The sequence below is a fragment of the Talpa occidentalis genome, unplaced genomic scaffold (genome assembly GCF_014898055.3).
Source record: "Talpa occidentalis isolate TD23 unplaced genomic scaffold, MPIMG_talOcc4v2.1 talOcc4.7, whole genome shotgun sequence".
Classification (NCBI taxonomy): domain Eukaryota; kingdom Metazoa; phylum Chordata; class Mammalia; order Eulipotyphla; family Talpidae; genus Talpa; species Talpa occidentalis.
Genome location: NW_023605083.1, coordinates 12,557,668 through 12,578,628, shown reverse-complemented (window position 1 = coordinate 12,578,628; position 20,961 = coordinate 12,557,668). Strand labels below are relative to the sequence as shown.

At 43.9% G+C, this 20,961-nt stretch overlaps 1 protein-coding gene across 3 annotated transcripts in view; it reads left to right on the top strand.

Moving 5' to 3' along the window:
* Positions 1 to 8,180: 8,180 nt before the first annotated feature.
* ADAMTSL1 (ADAMTS like 1) overlaps positions 8,181 to 20,961 on the top strand; it is an 861,052-nt gene continuing 848,271 nt past the window's right edge. For 2 of the 3 annotated variants that reach the window (XM_054689145.1, XM_054689144.1), the window contains exon 1: positions 8,181 to 8,292. In XM_054689145.1, coding sequence (XP_054545120.1) covers positions 8,206 to 8,292 — 87 coding nt within the window. In that variant the 5' untranslated portion in view covers positions 8,181 to 8,205. Of the gene's footprint in view, positions 8,293 to 11,538; positions 11,613 to 20,961 lie in introns of those variants that run through there. The other variant, XM_054689147.1, reaches the window with a different exon arrangement.

The following is a 20,961-nucleotide window of genomic DNA, read 5'->3' as shown; positions in this document are numbered from 1 at the left end:
GTATAACTTTTACTACTGCCTCTAAGGAAACCAAGGATAACATAGTTCAAAAGAAAGCGGTCTGTTGTCCTTTTGTTTAAAAGCTGATTTCAGATAAGAAAAGCTGATTATAATAAGCAAAAATTCATAATATCCTTTCATAGGCAACTGAACAGTAGAGTCTTGCTCAACTACATAGATGGCACTCTTTTGCTTTTGTTGTGTTTGCTGAAATGATTCCATAAGACATGGCAACCCAGCTCCCTGGACTTATTTTGGAGGTCTTATGATTCAGGCAAGGACCTTTAGATGCTGAGCTTGGAGTAAGTACTGCACTTGGTCCACAGTTTTTCTAGTGTGCCTTCTGTGCCTGGAAGCAGATAAATCATGCAATGCTGTTGTGCAGATAATGTAAGAAGCAAAACATACCAGAGATACCAGCGTACACAGCATACTTGGGTTTCTAAGTGGCATTCTTTTACATGAGAACAAATCCCATTAACAAAATGTTGAGTTAGCTACTATACCACTAGAATTTCCTGTCTAATAGTTTAAGTTATATCTCAAAGCCTGCCTTATCAGCACTGTAGAACAGTAAGGATTCTGATTATTGAAATATTCTGACAGGAAGTTTAGGCAAATTGGCACAAGAACAGAATCAGTGCTTTCTCGTCACAGTGCTCATCAATGTGGTTGGTATGAAAATAAGTCTCCAATGCGGTTGATCAAACATCTATTGTGTGCCTGCTGTGTGATAGGTGAAAAGGATACACAACTCCCCTTTACAACATCCATTGTCATGCTTTCAAGGAGGTTGTGAAATAAGGGAGGATGAATATTTTAGAAAGTTTTCTTTCAGAGATGCATTTTATAATACTTAATTGTGCATTTTGAAAGAACAGGGATCATCTCTTTTATTTCTTTTACATATTTTCATAATGGCTAGTACAAAATGGAAACTGTATTATCCGTGACAGACTAACTGATTTATGGAAAAACTTTTGCCAAGTTCAGGTAAACGTTTCTGAGAGCTCCAGAGAAGATGAATGGAACTAATATGGCAGCTTCTAAATGTCATTTTTTGATTCCTTTATAATCTCAGCTGTCCTTTGCTGTATTATTTGGACCAATCATTCAACACATGGAGAAAGAATGACAATTTTTCGAGAAGGTTATTATTATATAAGATTTTCTGTGTGATAAAACCACACCCAATGGGCCTCACCCCGAGGAGCTTATATATGTTATTAGACTCAGGAATGTTAAGTGTGTTAGATTCGGTCCCTGTTGGGCAGTCATATGACGCAAACGGTGACTCTGAAATGAAGCCATAATATATGGTTTAACCTCTTAACAGTTTGTGATGTCATGTTTTATATGGTAAGAAAAACAAATGCTGTCACATTTTATATTTGAGACTCCCCGCAAGCCAACATCAAGAGATTAAGTATGCACATTACTAACACACTATCATGAATGCAGCTAGATAGATGCCAGGAAATCACTGTGACCTCAAACACTCCTCAGTAACTCAGTGTTACAGAAGGAAAAGATAACTCTGCTGATAAGTTATAACTCTCAGGGGACACTGCATTTTCCCCATAGAAGGAAGCAGAGGTAATTTTAAATATTTTGATCTGAATGTTAATTCATTTAACTGTGTTTAGCCAGTTATTGCTAATTTTTGTGTTTATAATTTGAAAATCCAGAAAATCCAGTAGCTAAAATTAGAGAAAAAATCTGTTCATGGAAAAGAAAATTTAGACCAGGGATTAAATAGGGCCAGAGAGAAAGTAAAACTTCTGGTTTCCAGTGTTTACTTTCTTGAAATATGGGTTTGAGTCATTTCTGTGAGATATAAACATACTACTTTATGTTTCCTATCATTTTTTATTATGCACATAATTTAACAGTTTGTAATAGTTGAAGCCACATGTCTCTATGGACTGGAATATTGTTGAAACAGTTTCACTCAAGTGAGGAGACTTTTAACTGTATAATTCAGGTATGTATATTTTCTTTGAACAAAGTGTGTGACATTCAACTTGTCAAAAATGAATGTTTTGCTTGACTGAACAGCTTTGCTCTGTGTTTTGCTTGTCTACCGAGGCAAATAAAGACTGACAAGAAGGGCATTTCCAACTGAAGACCAAGAAGGGAAGGAAGTGGGATTTGAGCCAGTTATCAGAAAATTCCTTTCTTGCTGAGCAATTTTATAATGTACACAATATACTAACTAGAATTAACTTAGATAAATCTTAACTCTGAGAAATAGAATGTGGACCTCACTTCCTACTGCTTCTATTTTAGTAATATGTCTAATCTGTATATATTTATTTAAATTATTTGATTTTTGTTTTTCCTTATTCGGGAAACTTTGGGGTGATAAGAAACATAATTGGCTTTGTACCAAACTTCAGTATATAGTTTTTGTAAGAGGGAAGTGTTGGAATGTTTTGTTACCTATTCAATAATTATAGATAGGCCAGTGGATTTCTACTTGGAGTTTGTCTAGGAATTTACTTTAGGCAATTTCTAATTGACTTAGTCTTTTTTTGTTCACTGACTTAGTCTTTTTTTTTTTTTTTGAATACTTACTATGTTCCAGGTCATTTCACTGAAAGATGTGAAGTGCTAACTCCTCCATTTATTAATTCAACACATTTGGATGACATGCTGGGCATTTGAACTGGGTAGGCACATATGAACCACAACACTGAAGTGCTCCTACAGAATTAACAACATAGTGGGAGGGTGAAGTATAAACGTTGGTCAATTAATCACATTAACACAAACATAATTACAAATTAGAATTAATTCTCTGAAGGAAAAAATACATCTACATGAGTGCATATAAATAAGAAACTCAACCCAGATGTGGGATTGACTCAGTAAGGAGTTAACTAGATAGGGGAATTGGGAGAGAAGAGGACAGCACATCTGAGTCATGTTCTTAGGAGCAGCATGCTAATAATTTAGTCTACAGAAAGGTCATGAAGGAAAGCATGATGGACTATGCCAAAAGGCCTTGTGAGCACAAGTAGGAAGAGGATTGACTACTGTGCATTGGAAACAACAGCATGGAGATAGCTGGTGACAGTTCTATTTCTGTAGGGTGATGGTGGTTGAATTCTGACTGGACTATTGTTGTGGCAGGAACTTTGTTGCTGCTTTGCCATGGGAACATGACAGGGGAATCAGCAGTCATGGAGCAGGTTTGCAAGGCAAGACTCTGCTACTTGAGCAGAAGTTCTTGTGCCATTTATTGAAAGCATATAGGCTAGTAAAAGCTGATCATGAGACAATGGTATGAGGAAGAAAGTCCGGAGGGTGGGATAGGAATTTGGGGCAAAGTTTTACGAGGACAGGGAAGGGGACATTGTGACCATATGTCAGGAGACATTTGCATCAGCAAAATATTTGATGTTATCACAGGCAGAGTTATCCCAAGACCACCATGGAGATAGTCAGATAATCAGATCAACAGAGGCCTAGGCATCCCTGGGCCTGCCTTATGATATGGGCTATACTACGTAGGTAGTTAAGGAATTCTCTGCTGTGATTTGTAGATAGCACGTAACTCACAGTTGCCCATGGATGGTCAGCTGGTAGCCAGCTCACAGGAAACCGTAGACTGTGTTGAGAATTATTAAATAGGGAGGGAGGAAGATAATAGGGAATGTGATAAAACCTTTAAGAAGTATGGTTGTGAAGGAAGATGATATGGGGTAGTTAGAGGAGGTTTAAGGAATTTCTTTATATATGGTAGTAGCTGAAGCATGTTTGAATACTGAAAGATAGAGTAGAATTTATAGATGGTTGTTGAATAAACAGTATAGAAAAGGGAAAATTTATAACCCATTTTCTTAGTGCTTACAGGCAAGGGGACACTTGATCCACACACCACTCTGGGGGCACTGGCTTCAGAGAAAACAGGGAAAGAGAGCATGGGCATGGATAGCAGTAAATTTGGAAGAAGGCAGTAGAAATTGTTCCCATTTGACTGATTTGGCTTTCTCTGAAAAGCTGGAATTCTGCATATCTCTTGAAAGAGAAATAGATGAACAATGGGCTAAGGTTTGCAGAAAGTAGAGACTTGAAGGCGTGAGAGTGAATGGATCAAGAGGACTGATGGTCAGTGTTGAGAGCACACCGGAGGTTAACGAAGAGAATACTGAGGTAACACTTACTCTGTCCTGTTCTGTGATTTTCCTCTGCAGTGTTAGGTTCCTGAAGGGTAGACACAGAACAAGCAGATAACTGAGTTTGTTCTGAAGTGTAAGTTCTGAAGGAATGACCAACGGAAAGCACTGATGGCACTGGGGAATGATTGAAATGATGGCACTGGGAAAAGAAAAGTAAAAATAAAGGGGTGGGAAACCAAAACAGGGCTTAGAAATAATTGGGACATGGTGAGCCGTCACTAGAGTAGAAGTGCCTCTGCAATTAACAGGTAGACCGAGTCAGTTCCAGAATCAATTATTCTGATGTTCTAATAGAATAATTCTTTCAGAGGTCTGACTAGTGATACCTAAATCCATCTGCTGCTACAAGTGTTGGATGAAAGGGCTTGTGATCTAGAGCAGAAAACTGGGATTAAATAGTTGGTGATTGGGGACCTCTGACGCCCCAATGGATTCTAGTATCTGTGAATTTTCTTGGTCCATAATGAAGTCATTAAACTGTTAAGATACCTGTTTTAAATCATCCATACTATATTTTATGCAATATCAAGAGCACTTGATCTTCAGTGGATAAAGAAAATATTTTCTTCCATCTCACTCAGTTATTTCTTAAGCTGTCAGTGATATATACTGATTGGAAAATAATTTAAGAACCTATAGATTTTTTTAATTTTTATTTTTTAAAAAGATTTATTTATTTATGCATATAAGACTGGGGTACAGGTCAGAGATGCAGTGTGTGTGAGAGGACTCACTGGAGACAGAGTGGGGAACAGAACAGGCAGACTGAAATACACTGCTGAGGGGATCAGCGGGCAAGACAGGAGAGGTCTGCTTTGCCATGTGGGTTTCTCCCTGGCCGGCTGGGGATCGAACACGTGCTGCAGAGGCTGTGGATTTCTTCATAGTGTGGTACTTAAACCCTTGTGTCACCAGGGAGGCCCATAGATTTTTTTTTTAATAGACAATGAGGAAGCAACAAAACTAGGCTCTTTCCAAACATTTGAGTCTGGGGTCAGACACCTGGAGTTGGACCTCTGGGATGGAGATACTCTAAGGGGCCATCATTTGTGGAACCAGTAACACTTTTCTCACCTGTCTGATTTTTCCAACACCGACTTTGTTCTCCTGTAGCTTGAGCACATCTTCAGTAAAGGAAGCTTTTATCACCTCACAAACTGGATGATGACAGCATCTTCTTAGTTGATTTCCCTCCTTTTGAACTTTAATCCCCCTTCTTACCCTACATTTAACTTCCCTATTAATTAACTTGAAACCCCTCTTTTCTACAGTTACTTCATTTCTAAAGGAATAGAAGCACACTCTTTCTTCATGACATTGAGGAAGGAGACATTTCATCAGCATCTTATGAGACATCATACAAATAATAACTTTTCTAGGCTTTAGTTTCTTCCACACTTAAATGTGAAAATGTGGCAACTGAACTAGATAGCTGTGTTCTTTAGGGTTTGGAGTATATGGTTGGGCTAGGACTCTTATCCAATCCTGAAATTCTGTTATTGTATTCTCTGAAGCTTGGTTCTAATCCTTGTAGTATAGCCACTGAGCTTCAGGATTATCATTTGTCAAATTGGCATAATCTGCACCTATCTTAAGGGTTATTTGAAAATTCAGTTATAATGTATAGCACTGATATCTGGCACATCAATATGGGTTCCTTTCTTTCTCCCAACTTGGTGCTTTAGATTCCTCAGCCCCACCGTTTTAGGACCACTGCACCACACCCATTGCTTTGCCTTTTGTTGCCAAACCTTGTGGCAACAAAGTCCTAGCAAGACTGCCATTTGTAGTCCCCTCTGGGGACACTTTCCTGTGGCCAGCCTCTGTGGTCTTTGTTCTTGTGTGTGTGTGTGTTTAAAATTTTACCTTTAAAAAATATTACAGGATAGTTTTAAAATCTTATTTTTTCCACTTTGCCAAGGGTCTAAAACCCCAAAAGGTCTCTAAATATTTTTTTAAAAAAGGACTCTCTATTTTCTGTTTTCTTTTTTTTAAGATTTATTTTTATTTATGCATACAAAACTGGGGTACAGGCCAGAGATGTTGGGGGGGGGTTATGGTGGTGGTGGTGGTGAAAGGATTCACCAGACAGTGGGGAACAGAACAGGCAGATTGACTGAAATACACTGCTGAGGGGAGCAGCGGGCAAGTCAGGAGAGGTCTGTTGTGCCATGTGGGTAGCACCCTGACTGGGGATCAAACTCATGTTGCATTGGCTGCAGATAGCTTCATAGGTTGTGTCTTAACTCCTTGCATCACCAGGGAGGCCCCAGGTCTCTAAAGATTTTGACTGTCAAGCTTTGTCTTTCTGGAATTCTAAGTGCAAGGGAGATTTTTTTTTCCACTTCAAGATTTTTTCTTGCATACCTTGGACACTCAATAAATATGCACATAATGAGTATATGGAGGAATTCTGAGAAGCAGCTCCTTTTATATATATAGGAGAATAAAATCCCCTTATTCCGAATACGAACACTGATGCTGGCACATAGAACATTCCTGTCCTATAGGCATCTCTGCTCTGGCTTTGCCTTTCAGTTTGTCAGCAGTTGTGTCTTGTTTGTAATTAAAAAGGGCGAGATTCGTGTCTGTCTAGGTCACTGATGGGCTACAACTTTTAAGTATAGCCCTTGGCTTTAGAAGTGTGTGTACTGAATGAATCGTTGCTACGCAGTCTTCATGTACGCTGGGCTCATACCAATGCGCGCACGTGGGAACTTCACAAAAGTTATTTCACCAACGCTGCGCTGAATCCCTTTATCGTACAGAGTTTACTGAAGTGGGGCCAGCTCCCCGCCTATGCTAGCTTCACTGCCAAGGTTCAAGAGGGGTGGAGTGGCCTGGAAGAAGGGTGGAGGATTTGCTTTCTTATAAAGATGCTTTGGGAAACTGGATCTGGAGCGCCAGGTTTTTAGAACGAAAGCAGTCTGAGTCCCAATGGCAAAGAATTTCAACACGGCATGGGTTGTTTTCGGTTACAGAGAAAGCCTGAAAGCCTCAAGCGTAATTAGTGAAAGCAAGGCCCACACCAGAGGAGGGGGCCTCCTGGCTTCCCCCAGAAACCCACTGGCCCGGGAGCAGGATAAGCGCACTTCCACTGAACCCATTTCTTGAGCCCCCTGTGCAAGACGCGGGCTCCTGGCTCACGGGGTCTCTCGGTAGCTGTCCTGCGCCCCCGCAGCAGCTCTCCACCACTCCCAGCCTCAGGTCCCAGACCCAGGTTACTTGGTTACTCTCTTCACGCCGAGAGGGAACGAGACCCCACAGATAAACACACCACGACGTTCAGTTCAGCTCCCGCTGTGTGTGTCCGCGCGTTTCTTCATCATCACCCCTCCACACACGCACACACTCTTCTCCACTCTCCCGAGGGCCCAGGCGCGACTCCCAGAGTGGCTGCCGAGCTCCGAGCTCCAAGAGAGTGCGCCCGGAATGGCCCAAGGGACTTGTTCCAGGGAAGCATTAGCATTAGGGTAAAGCCCTTCCTTCTCACCCTGCGCTCTCCAAGGGCATGCTGGGGGGCATCCAACCCTGAATAAGGCGTACTGCGTGCAACCCTCTTTTTAAAGAGAATACAGAGAAGCCAGCGCGCAGCCCCGCTGGAGTTTTCTGAAATGCGCACGGCAGTCCCGGCCCTGGCGGCTCAGTGTCAGAGCTCCCCGCCTGCGCCGGACGGACACGGGAGGGGAGGAGTAGGAGCCTAGGGGGTGCGGGGGGGGGTGGGGGGAGGTGAGGGGAGGGCGCGAACTATCCCGAGCCAAGACAAGCAGCACATTCACAAATAACGCCCCACCCCCAGCGCACGCGCTCCCATTCAAAGCTGCCTGGACCGGCGGCCGCACAGCCGCTCCGAGGACGCGCCGTGCGCGCCAGCTCAGCCCTGCCCAGCAGGCGCACGCCCGAGCCGGCCGGCCAGCCCCGCGGCCGCCGCCGTCGAGCCCCCGCAGCCCGCGCGGGAAGCCGCGACCGCTTCCCGGGAGGGGTCTCGCCCCGGACGCCCCTCCTTCCCGGCCGGAGAACCATGACTCGGCTGGCTGTGCCCTGGCGCCCGGGGGTCCTGGCCCGCATCCTCGGCGGTACCTGGTGCCTGCTCTACGTCACGGGACAGGTAGGGCCGTCCGCGTGTCCGTGACCCTCTGCCTTCTCGGACCCGTCCAGTCTTTGCTACGGTGGAAGCGCTACAGTGTGGGGCGCGCCGTCTCCTGCCCAGGGTTGTCCCGGGGCTGTGCTGTCACTCAGCGAGGACAGGTGGCGCGGGCTTGGGGTGAAGGCGGCCCCTCGCGGTGAGCCCCGGGCTGGCAGGGTCAAGCGCAGCGCTGAGCCTTCGCCCAGCTTGGGGGCCTGCCCCGACTGCCCATAGGCTCCAGGGCAATGCCGCAAGTGGGGCAGTTTGGGCGCAGAGGCTGCTGCTGAGCTTGGGAGCAGCCCCCGACTGACTGCCCACCCCTTCAGGACTGTCCTGAGCTAAACCTCTTCTCTGTGTCTTCACGGAGACTTGGGCAGTGCCTTTGGGCAGTGCCTTGGAGGATGGGGCACTCTGACACAACTCCTCAGTCGCGTCCTTCCCTGCAGCCAGTGGACTTTGGACATCTTCACCGTAGCCTCACGGGCATCAGATCGCTGGATGATGCCAGACCAGGTGGGCCCCCAGGTGTCATCAGGAAAAGGTGGTTCTGACAGTGCTCTAGGTCCTGATCAATACACCCCCCTCTGAATGCTTTGAGCCAGACGGGGTGTAGGAATTGGGGAGTTCTCCTGAGTGTGTAACTCAGGCTCCAAGGCGGTGCGAAAGGGTCCAGAGAGCATCTAATTCACAGTTGGCTTGGCTGTGTGGTTTATCACTGAAAGACCCTGGAGAGAGCTGCTTAGGAAAGGGCCGGGGTCATTGAAACCCTTGATGTATGTGTTGTCTTTGGCATTCATGCTTACCACAGTCAGGTAACTTTTGATTAAAACTCATGATTTAGGCAGTTTGTACATAATTTAGCCTACATAGACTTGCATTTCATAGGATTACTTGGGTAATTCTGGGAAAATGCCCAAACGCTCTTGGCCGGAATTATAGCCAGATAGCCTCCCTTTCCTCTGTTTTGCTTATGGAGACTTGTCCAAATCAGGGGATTTCTTTCTTCCCTTGCTTTTATTTAACATTTTGAAACTTGTTTTCAGATCTCTATTTTTAATGGGCATTTTGACTGCAGGGGTGCACTTTTAGAGAGAAGAGCAAAAATGATGGTATAGAAGACCCCACAACCAGCTAGAACTTGACCCAGGGACTAACTTAATAAGTGATGAAAATTTGCAGGAGGAAACACCTAATTTAATTGGCGGATTGTCCGTTGCAATAGCTTGTCTTAATTATCACAAGTTTCATCCCCTGTAAACTTTACCCCATTGTAGGGCTCCTCAGAGGTGGCTGCACATTAGGATTGCCTAGGGGAACTCTTGAAACTCCCTATTCAAGGGCCACACCCTGGCTGCTTTGCTTCAGAACCTGTAACACTCCCAGGTGATTCTGATGTGCAGCTGGATTGCATGCAAGCCATTGTAAAAATGATGGTGATTGGTACTTAGAGAATATTTGACCACCCCCGCGATCCCCCCACCCCCCAAGGGAAATCAAAGAGAACAGTAAGGAGGCCCCAGGAGACAGACTCAGGAGAGTCTTAACATGTAGCTTGCAATCCTGGCTGTGTCCCATTTAAATAGCTATGTCATTCTGGTCAAGGCCCTTAACCTTCCATTTCCTCATCTGTGAAATGAGGGTGTTGGCCTGTACTTTGGAAGGCACTGCCAGCTCCAACAACACCAGGCAGGTTGACATCTAATCCAAATCAAGCCAGAATGCCATCTATCTTTAAACATCCACAGCAGTAGAAATTCTCCCTTGAGACTTTGATAAAATATCTGCAAATACTTGAATGCAATAAAGATGCTAAAGAGGACCACAAATACTTTTAGATTTGTGGATGTTTATTTTTGTCTTGTACTTTATCCCTTCAGACCTGCTTAAAGTCATTTGTGCTTTCTTGACATCCAGAACAAACTCAGTTTCCCAGTATTACACACCTTTCTTTCTTACTCTGCTTCTGAACCAACTTTTTTTTTTTTTTTTTTTTTTTGGTGGTGGTGGTGGGGGAATGAAGATAATGAAATCAAATTTGAGCTGTGTGTTGGAATAGGTTTATTTAATTTCAAATGGCTTTTTCTTGTCCCATTAGGCAGGGCTGCTCTCCACATGTGAGGAGCCTGACTAAACTTGTTTTAGGGAAGGAACAGAAAAGAGTTTCAAGTGGTAAATGGGTTGTGAATCCTGGTGGAATGCAATATACTGGAGCGTTAACTCAGGTGTTTTTCAGGAGCAACTGATCTTGCAACACTGCCTCATGATCACTCTGTTTTTTAAAGCCAGGTGAGTATTGGGCCTCCCTGGTGGTACAGCGGATTGAGCACAGTGCTGTGAAGCTGTGCAGCCTCTGCAGCACAGATTTGATCCCGGCCCCCTGGGAGGTACCCACATGGCGTGGCTGACCTCTCCTGTCTCGCCCTGCTCCCCTCAGCAGTGTATTTCAGTCAGTCTACCTGTTCTGTTCCCCGCTCTGTCTCTGGTGAATCCTCTCATCCTCCTGCACATCTGGCCTGTACCCCATTCTTGTATGCATAAAATAAAATAAATCCTTTAAAAAAAGGCCAGGTGAATGTTGTATCTAATCAGTGAATTAGACCAGAAATTTGCAAACACAATGTCAAGCCAAGAAGTCATTCTATAACCAATAGCCAGTTCAAAATGATTGCACATTGAAATTTAAACATTCTTTAACCTTTTAAAATCAGTACCTGAAGGCATAGCTATCAGAGGTATCAGAACCTCCCTGGCTATGTTGTAGACATGGGCAAAGGAGGGTCCCTATTTAAACTAAACTATACCCGATGTTCATTCTCCAAGTATAAAGAACAATTGTAATGCAAATGGATCAGGAATTCCAACATTTTTATCCCTTCTTCACTGACTTTCTACTTGCAAAGGTTATTTCCCTCTCCTGTTGGTACTAAATTACCCTCCTGACTTACAAGAATCTTTTCTTTCCCTATATGACTTGACGGTAGCTCCCTTCTTAGGTTTTGATGAAACTTATTTTACTGATATTGTTAGGGGGAAAGGCTGTGCTGAGCAAACTCCATACAGGCTTTGTGGACTCTCCCCACTCCATCAAGACACTGGGAACTACAAATCCCATGATCACCAAAGGGAAGGTTGCAAGGACCTGAGGGTGGAGTTAAGCAATTAGGCTTAACTAGTTGGGTATTTAACAGGTCATGTGGCTGGGGTGTGTGTGTGTGTGTGGGGGGGGGTCCCTGGCTTCGCGCAAGGCATGCTAGGTTTTTGCCCGCTTGGTGTGTCATTGGAATTCCAGGTCAGCGGAACAGGTAGGACACATTTACGAACTCATCTCCCTCTTTTTCTCCCTGAGTTATTCATTTCCCATTCCCCTTTCCCCTGTAAGTAAACTTTTTATCAACCTTTTGCGTGTGTCTGCAGTTTAGCATTAAGTCCCCTTTCAGCGCATGGGTGAGGACCCACAGTCAGGCAACCCCATTTTATGTCGGGGTTTGCCCTGTAACACTATCTTTTCATTAGCTGAATCCAAATTGCTCCCAGATAAGAAAAGAGTAATTAATGGCTTTAACCACTAGGGGTTGTCGACTACTTAATGATTTCTATAACTGTAGCAATCCAGTGTGAAAATAAGTGAGGTTGGAGGACAGGGTGGTAGCTAGATCAGCACAAGTTTGTTACTATTGCTTAAAATGTCATTTTGTGGCAATTTGCATTATTTTGGTGGTATGTCCATGATATCTCCTTCAAACATCGATTGACTATGTTCATTTACTGTGTTATTTGTGTGCTTGTGAGGGAGGAATTCAGGATGGCTGGAAAGAATTCATGGCACCTGATTTTCAAATAAGGACTTTGAAAAAGAGTGTTCTGTCTCTGTTATCCTCTTGTATGTCCTTGTTTCACCTTTTTCATTTTTTACTGTGGTGATAATTGTAAATGGTTAAAAATATACTACTGTGAGCCAGCAAGGAAACACAGCCACTCCTTGTGCTTTGCTTTCTCCTAATTCCAGATCCTAGGGCCCAAAGACAAGCTTTCTGTTTGTTTTAAGTTATTTTGAAGTATAACTCCTTTATTGTTATTCTGTTGTGTAACCATCCCAGGCCCGGAAGGTTCAGAGTCGATTCAGGCAAATGGAAAAGAATTTTGGAGCCCTTGATAGATGTGACAGGCCTTTAGTGCTAAAGCAGGGGACTGGACACACGGGCAGACCAGTAGGCAGGGGGCAGGCAGCAACTGAGACTTGTAGCCCCCAAGATCTCCGTACCCTCGTTCTCCTCTCATCATTTGCCTTTCCGCCCAGCTGTCTGTATTTATATATAAGCATGTCCCGTGCTCTCTGTCCAGGTGTCTAGGATCACAAGTGCGCATGCCCCGTGTTCATGCTCCCAGTAACACCATATCATGTGGGTAGTAAACAAAAGCCACAGGTGGCGACCATCCAGGCTCACGGCAAAAAGTGAAAAAGAGGCTGCACCACTTTCCTGTTCCCTACACCTTCCTTGCACCCAGCATCACTAGGCAAACTGGGAGCTACTTTCTGTCATTATAGATTAGTTTGCATTTTCTAGTTTGAATTTCATGTATATAGAATATGGTAGGTATGGCGTTCCCCACCACCCCCCAAACTCAGCATTGTTATTTTGAGAATATTCATACTATAGCCTGCATCAATTTGTTCCTTTTACCTGAGAGTTACAAAGTAATTACCCTGAATTACAATGTAATTCTACTGCATGGATACACTGTAATACACTGTAGTTTTTACATGGTCAGTCTTAAAATAGAAGACAGTTTTGAATTAAATTCACCAGTCAACTAAATTCTCACAAATTCTCCTGCAAGTGAATGTGTCAAAGGCCAGGGAACTGCAATTCCTGCTTCTTTTCTCCACAAAATGCATGGTTTCCAGACTGCCACAGATGTGGTTTTGTGGGTGTCCACCCATGACTGGTGAGGCTACATCTCAAGTCTTTTCATGGTCTGAAAAGGAAAGAGGAAAATGAGGAATGGCAGGAAGACTTTATAAACCTACGTGAATTTAATTCAAAAACTGTCTTCTATTTTAAGATGATTTTCCTTGCCTTTTTTCCTGCTCATAATGTTCTTTTATAAAATCACAGCAATTTTGAAGGTACTTTGTTGTTTTTAATTACTTATTTGACCGAATGGAAAGTTGGCAACCCAGCATACTGCACGCCTAAATGTTCTTGGGAGGGGTGAAATGGTAAGAGTCTATGAAAGTCCCAGTCTGGGAAGCTCAAACTGAGACCAGCTCTTGAGATTTGGGCATTTTCTTTTCTCTTTTGGCTTCCTGCCTCTCACTGTAGTTCTCGTGTACCAACCTCACACACCCTCTATCTTTTCCTTCTATCTTTTCTTGGATGACTTTTTTTGTGGTTTTTTTGTCCATGCTTCTCTCTTCATAGGTTAATAAGTGAATGCATGAGTTCAGAAGCTGCAAATGTGGGTAGATGAGATATCATTTCTTTTTTTTTTTCTTTTTGTAGTGTTTAAGGATCCTATTTTCATCGTTTTTAGTAGATCATTAAGCCTGGGCCAGGACCCTGTCCAAATCAACATTGCAGAGAGTGTTCCTTGTTCTGGGTGAATAAGTAGTTCCTTGAACTTGGCTATCTTAGATGTGTGGAGTGGGAGGGATGCAGAAGGACCTCATTCCACCAGCACCCCTGTGTGGGGAGGTGGCCTGGCACAGTCTTACAAAGGTGTGGCAGGCATTCCCTCTCTCCACGAGAAGCTTCTTTAGGAGGCTCCCCTAGAGCAGGCTGGAAGGGTGATGCTGCTCTCCTGTGCAAACCTTTAAAGACACTGGGGTTTCTCATAAGGTGCAGTGCAGGCTGATCTCTGCAGAAGAGCACCACACCACCTCTAACTATTCTGATTTCATGGGTGTCGGTGTGGACCAGGCCAGAAAGGCTTTAGAGTGAAAGCAACTTCTAAACAATTTGTCCTTATGTGCCCAAACCTTCCAAAAATGCATCTCCAGATTAAACCACTCTCTTGTGTATTCCCAGGTCCTTAAATCCACTCATTTACTCAACGTTTCTACTGAACATCTCAAAGTCATTTGAAAGTCACCTAGCATTTGCAAGAGGGGATGGTCCAGACTTTATAGAACCTCTTCTTGATATCTCCAATTCCTGTGCCTAGAATTACCATGCACTCCATTCATGCTCAAGACAGGAACTGGAGTCAGCTTTCTTTTTCTCTCTCCCTTCTCATTTTCCTCATCCAGGTTGCAGTAAAATACATTTTAATGATTCTTAAACCTATCAAATCCCTGACTCATCCCAGCTACCATGATCTCTGGGTGGGTTTCTCATACTCGCCCATTTCCTCACACCTCGATGAGCCTTCTTCAATCCAGTCTCCCCACTGAAACCTCAGTGATCTTTTCAAAGTCCAGTATTTCTTCTGTGCCCCAACTCTGCTTAATGTCGAGCCCCAGGACTCTGTCCACCCCTCCGACTCCTTCCTGCCCTACACGCCCCATCATTTTCTGTGTCCCATGTACTTGCTGGGATCTCCCTAACTCCTCAAGAAGCTGTGCTTCTTCGTGCTACAGGGCCTTTGTGTCTGCCTCCCTCCTGCCTTGTCAGTGTCCATCTAGTCTTGGCATCTTTGTTCATGTCTCATGCCCTCAGGAAGTCTTTCCAGACCTCACATCTAGGTCAGCTTGCTATGTCCTCTGCTGCCATACAAATGTAGCCCCATTCCTTCAGAATGGTAAAAAGATCAGTGGCTTTCAGGATTGCGGGGGTTGTGGGCGGGGGGAGGCAATGGTGAGAGATGAACAGGCAGAGCACAAGTGGGTTTTTTTTTTAAGATTTATTTATTTATACAAGCACTGGGTACAGTCAGAAGTACAGGAGGGTGAGAGAATTCACCTGAGCCAGAGCGGAGAACAGAACAGGCAGACTGACGAAATACACTGCTAAGGGGATCGGCGGGCATGGCAGGAGAGGTCTGCATGCCATGTGGGACCCTCGCTGGAAGTCAGGGATCGAACTGGTGCTGCAGAGGCTGTAGGCAGCTTTGCAACCCAGCGCTCAACTGCTGCGCCACCAGGGGAGGCCCACAAGTGGTTTTTAGTACACTGAACTACTCTGTAATATATTATACTGGAAAATGCATCTCATTTTACATTTGTCAAAACACATGGAATCTGGACCCTGAAGTAAACTAACAACTTTGGGAAATAAGGATGTATCAGTGTAGGTTCATTTTGATTATAATTAATAATTAAATAAATAATTAAAGCCATCTGGTGGGGATATTGATAGGGAGGTTTTGAGTGTACTGACAAGAAGATCTATGGGAACTCTCTATTCTTTACTCAGTTTTTCTTTGTGTCCAAAAGTTCTCTAAAAACCAGATTTTATTAGTAAATTATAACCCATGGGGTTTTGAGCCATGAGAAGTGAGGAGACTCAGTGCTGTACATAGGAACATGCACACCCCTCCAACATCATTGACATCCCTCTCTAGGAAATCCTCATTTTTTGCTGTGCATTGGATTAATGAGAGGAACTTGGATAAAATGCAGGTGTCCAGGTCCACCCAAAAGGAATGGAATAAGAGCCCCCAGAAGGAACCCCAGGAGAGAAATTTATTTCTATATGGCTCCTAGTTGTGTTATATTCTAGAATGCCCTCATAATACTCATATTACATGATATCTTGAAACTCAGTGCCCTTGAATCTGAATCAAACAGAGGAATCATTTGTCTGTAATTCACATAAGCATTGCAGCACATGGTCTGTGCAGTAGAGTGAGCTTTCATGAACAGAGTGCCCACAGGAGTCTCCTGTGGTGCTTTGGTGGGGTTTCTACTTTTACCCAGGCATGGTGGTGTTATAGCTATTGACATGCTATATGTGGTTTTTTCTTTTTAAAGATTTGTTTATTTATACAAGAACTGGGGTACAGGCCAGATGCGCGGGAGGGTGAGAGGATTCACCAGAGACAGAGCCGGGAACAGAACAGGCAGTCATGACAAAATACACTGCTGAGGGGAGCAGCAGGCGAGACAGGAGAGGTCTGCTTGCCATGTGGGTTGCTCCAAGGCCAGAGGGGATCGAACCGGCACTGGAGAGGCTGCGGACAGCTTGACAGCACTGTGCTCAACTGCCTGTGCCACCAGGGAGGCCCTGACATGCTATATGTTTTACATTTGGCCTTCAGATATACCAGAATTAACCAAAAACATAATGTCACCATATTGGTTAAATTGGTAAAGCAACAGTATTAATTTGACTGTCCATAGTTGCATTTAAGTTTTGATAAACTCCATATTGTGTATATTTGTAAATAAGAGATCTATCTATCTATCTAAGTTGTTATAATTCTCTCTGGAAAAGTTTGAAATCTAGGGAGCCTTTACTTTGTGACCATATAGTTTATTGTACTTGAGCAACATTATGAATGAAAAGGGGAACTCTTGGTAATATGCCAGATACAAACCACACACCACCAAGCGTTCAGCATTCATGGCATGAGTGATCCACCTTTGCTGTTTTGACCCAGATAGAGGAGATAGGGTGCCTAGGGCAAGGTCAACTGACCTTAATTGCAAGGTGTCAAGGTGGGAATTCGTTCTTGCCATGCTCAGGTCATGGGCTAAAGAGTACTCTCTGGTTGCTGGGAGGAGATGGATTGGAGAAAGCATAGTGGAGTGGGCACAGTTGAGGGACATTCAAAAGTCACAGTGACCTTCCCAGAAGAATGGAGCTCAGAGAGAAAGGAGTTTGAAGAAATGCTTGATATGTTGGATGGAGAAGGTGAGGAAAAAGAACAGTTCAGGAGATAGCTTCACATATCTGGGTTGAAGTGAGTAAACACAGTTATTCTGGAGTTACTGTCCATGACTGCCTTCCCCAAGGGAGACTACGTCAACTCTTCATTATAGTTTTTGCTAATGATGGTGCCCTTAGGGCAAGATCATCATGGTAGATCGGAGTGAAAGAGTGGATAACTGGAAACTGATCAGCACACCTGCACAGGTTTACATCCATCAGTTGTGCCTGAGGATTTCCCCTTTCCATGAGTCTTCTAGAAATCTAATTGTACAAACTACTTCACTCACCCAGACCAGGCTACTTAGTACCCTTCCATTTTTGCACGCTCTCTTCCTCCAGTCAGAAATGCCCCTGCTTCCCTTAGTTCCCCAGTTGTCGTCATAATCACTGAATATCCTAGCATTTGCACTTCTGGTCCCAGAAAGAATGTCACTAGGGGTAGTGCAGGGGCTTCTGTCCTCTAAGACTGATAATTAGATTCTGCTTTATTACAAGATCTCCAAGTGATTCATATGCCACTTTAAGTTTGAAAAGCCCTGTAGGTAATGCCTACTTGTCCTTCAGCATTCAGCTAAGGGCCCACCTCCTCCAGAGAGCCTTTTCTGACTCCCACACCACCATAGCCAGCTCTGGGGAGAGTTAGAAACATGGCATTATCTTAGCATGAGGGTGCAGGTCACATCATGGGTATGTCCAGTCCATGTATTTTTTACAAAAACAAAATTGTTGGAGGTAAATTTACTTACTTCCACAGATTTATTATAATTGCCATACCATCCAAATTGTCTTTATTGTTTTCAATATATCTGTGTCAAACTTAGATGGTACTTTAAACAAAATTTAAATGAAACTATGATACTGTATATGTTTCTAAAAAGCCTCATGTTGAGGAAACCATGTATTCACAATAATTAATGAATCCATATCTAAAAAATATGCTCTACTAATAAGAGTACTTGTGGAATCAATTTACTAGTAGGTAAACTGAACAGCGATAAATCCAAATTACTGTAAGAGACAACAACATGCAGATGTTGTAACCTGGATGTGTTCAGGGCCCAGTTGTCATGGAAACTGAGTCAAATATGACCCCAGATGCATGACCTGCTCCTTCCTGGGACTGATGACCAAGAGATCCTAAATTCTCTCAGAACTCTGTAGGCTGGAGCGGGGCAGGAGAAGCAAAAGAGATTCCATGGGAAAGGCTGGCACTGGGATTCCACTTGACCAGCATTTGCCTGGTGCCATCACCTTCCTTTCTCAGCTCCTCCAGCTTTTTCTCTGTACACACAGCTGCCTCCCACTGTTCTTGAGCTCTCATCTCATATTAATAGGAGAGGACCTCCTCTTGATGGAAGTAAGCGGTTCTCTTCAATTCTCTCAGTGTGTTTTCAATTATTTTTTTTTTTAGAGGTTGCAAAACTGATATGTGAAGTACATGTTTTATACACTTTGAAAATTTTCTTCTCAATTCTAAGTAGTGCCTTACTCCTCAGCCCACCCTTTGGATCACCTGACCAGGAGACAGAGTAGTCACCATGGTCTGCTTCCCTCTTTTGTGGAACTTCCTGAGTTCCCAGGTGATCTCCACGGAGGGCAAGCAAACTGGTGCTCTGCAGCAGGTCTTCCGCCACTGAGACTGACAGATTTTTATCTTTCAGCATCTGCTCCATCTGTGCCTGGGAAAGCTCCAGCCTTTCTTCTCTTTGTCCTGTCCTCTCTGCTTTCCTCTGACAATTTCTTGGTTGAGTAGTCCTGGACCTTGTGAAAAAATGAGAGCTGTCATTCAGTCTTTATTTCTTTCTTCTGAGGTTGTCCTCCATCATTCTCTGGTAATTTTAAAATGGGCTTATCATCAGTGACTTGGGGAAGTTTAGGAATCTTGCTCTTCCAGACCTTTTCCAGAAAGTTCACATTGTCCTGAAATGACAGCTGCTCAGGTTTGTGTTTATTGCCAGTAAATGTAAGATTTATTTTTTTATTTTTATTTTTGTTAAAGATTTATTTATTTATGCATACAAGAGCTGGGGTAAAGGCCAAAGGTGTGGGGGGTGAGAGGATTCACCAGAGACAGAGTGGGGAGCAGAACAGGCAGACTGACTGAAATACACTGCTGAGAGGAGCAGCGGGCGAGTCAGGAGAGGTCTGCTGCACCATGTGGGTTTCTCCCTGGCCGGCCGGGGATCGAACTCATGCTGCAGAGGCTGCGGGTTGCTTCATAGTGCAGTGCTTAATCCCTTGCGCCACCAGGGAGGCCCAGTAAATGTAAGATTTAATGGTGGAAGGACTGGCCCTCCCTCCCAGGGGACTGGAGGATGTCAACGGCTTGTGTTGTTGATTCAGTATCCTCCCTGCATTGTCTGTAGTCTTTGCTGTGGGAAGAACACATGGCTTCACATGTTTCAGAGGGTGTCTTTTGGTTACCACCAGCTTCTGGATTTGCAAATCTAAGACTTGAAATTGGCACATACAGCATGTTCCAGGGAAACCAAGGGAAAACATGTATCAAGCTCAAAAATCACTGACAGAGCTGCCCATAGGTGCTCCAGGAACAGCTGGCACCTGGGCCAAGGGGGCAGGAAGCAGGTTGCCTGTAGCTGTGTGGGTCTCACAGCTGTGCTTCTGAGTGCCTTGTCTTATGGGCCACACTGGCAACTTAGAACCCTGTGGAGTGTCCTTCTCTAAGGTCAGCCAGGCAAATCAGTTGGTGGGGGAGGGGAACCCAACCAGGCACTAGAAAACAGATCCTACTGTGAAGAGGGTGTATAACTTTTCTTTTTGTTTTCTCTATAGTAACCAAGACCATGGTGAGTAAAAGCCATTGAAGTATAAGAAATGCAGTTTATAAGCAATTCTGGATTTTCAATTCTTCTTCACCCAATCATTTCCCCCCCCCTATAAAAATCCCTTAAACAATGACCCAGGAGGGTACAATTTGGAATGATATATGAGTTTAAGCTCCCAGATTTGCAAATTTAAGACTTGAAATAAATGCCATTGTTTTACTTATTTAGCTTCCTCAGGTTTTTCTCTGGTTGATACCATTGTGCTGTGAAATTGTAGTGTCTGCTTTATAGGCATTAGGGCAGATAGGGAAGGGCAGACCACAGCTTGGAGCCTGACATTTTTGGGTCCTACCTGACCCCAAGCAAACCTGGAGGGTCAGAGCTGGGCTCAGCCATGTCCCTTTCTGTGACTACAACAAGTCAGGGCACAGTGGGAGGGCCCCATCCTTGGAGAAGGCCCATTCTCCTGACTTAGTTGCCCTAGTCCTGCCACAAAGCTTCAGGGAACTTCCTCCTCTGAGGATCCTTCTCCTGTTGTATTTGGTCAGTAAGCACAGGCAGGAAACATGTGAAGGGTTTTTGCAAAGGTGTCAACTAAGAGATCAGACTTCTAATCCTGATAACGCTGGGGAAAACAACAGAAACAATCCAGTCTTAAAAAATTATGGATTCTGGAATATAAGTGTTCCCAGAGGGGGTGACTTTGCTTTGGGTTCACAATGACCTTGGTCCAATGCTTCTGTGGTCTCCATATTCAACCCTGCCTCCCAAGGTGGTCCAAGAAGGGTCTTCCATCCACTGACTCACGTTCAAAAGTAGCCTCAGGGGAGAGGGTGGGGTCTTCTCTCTCTTAATTAGCCACCACTTACTACATTAAATCACATCTCTTAGCTATCATCTTTTTGGCATGGCCAAGATTATAGTTTCTGTAGTTATTCGAGAGGGTGCAGGCTTTTTTTAGGGAAGGAAATCAATGTTTACTAACTGCCCACTCCTTGCCAAACATAATAATAGGTACTTTCTCAATTCTCATTTTTGTATTCTAGTCTTTA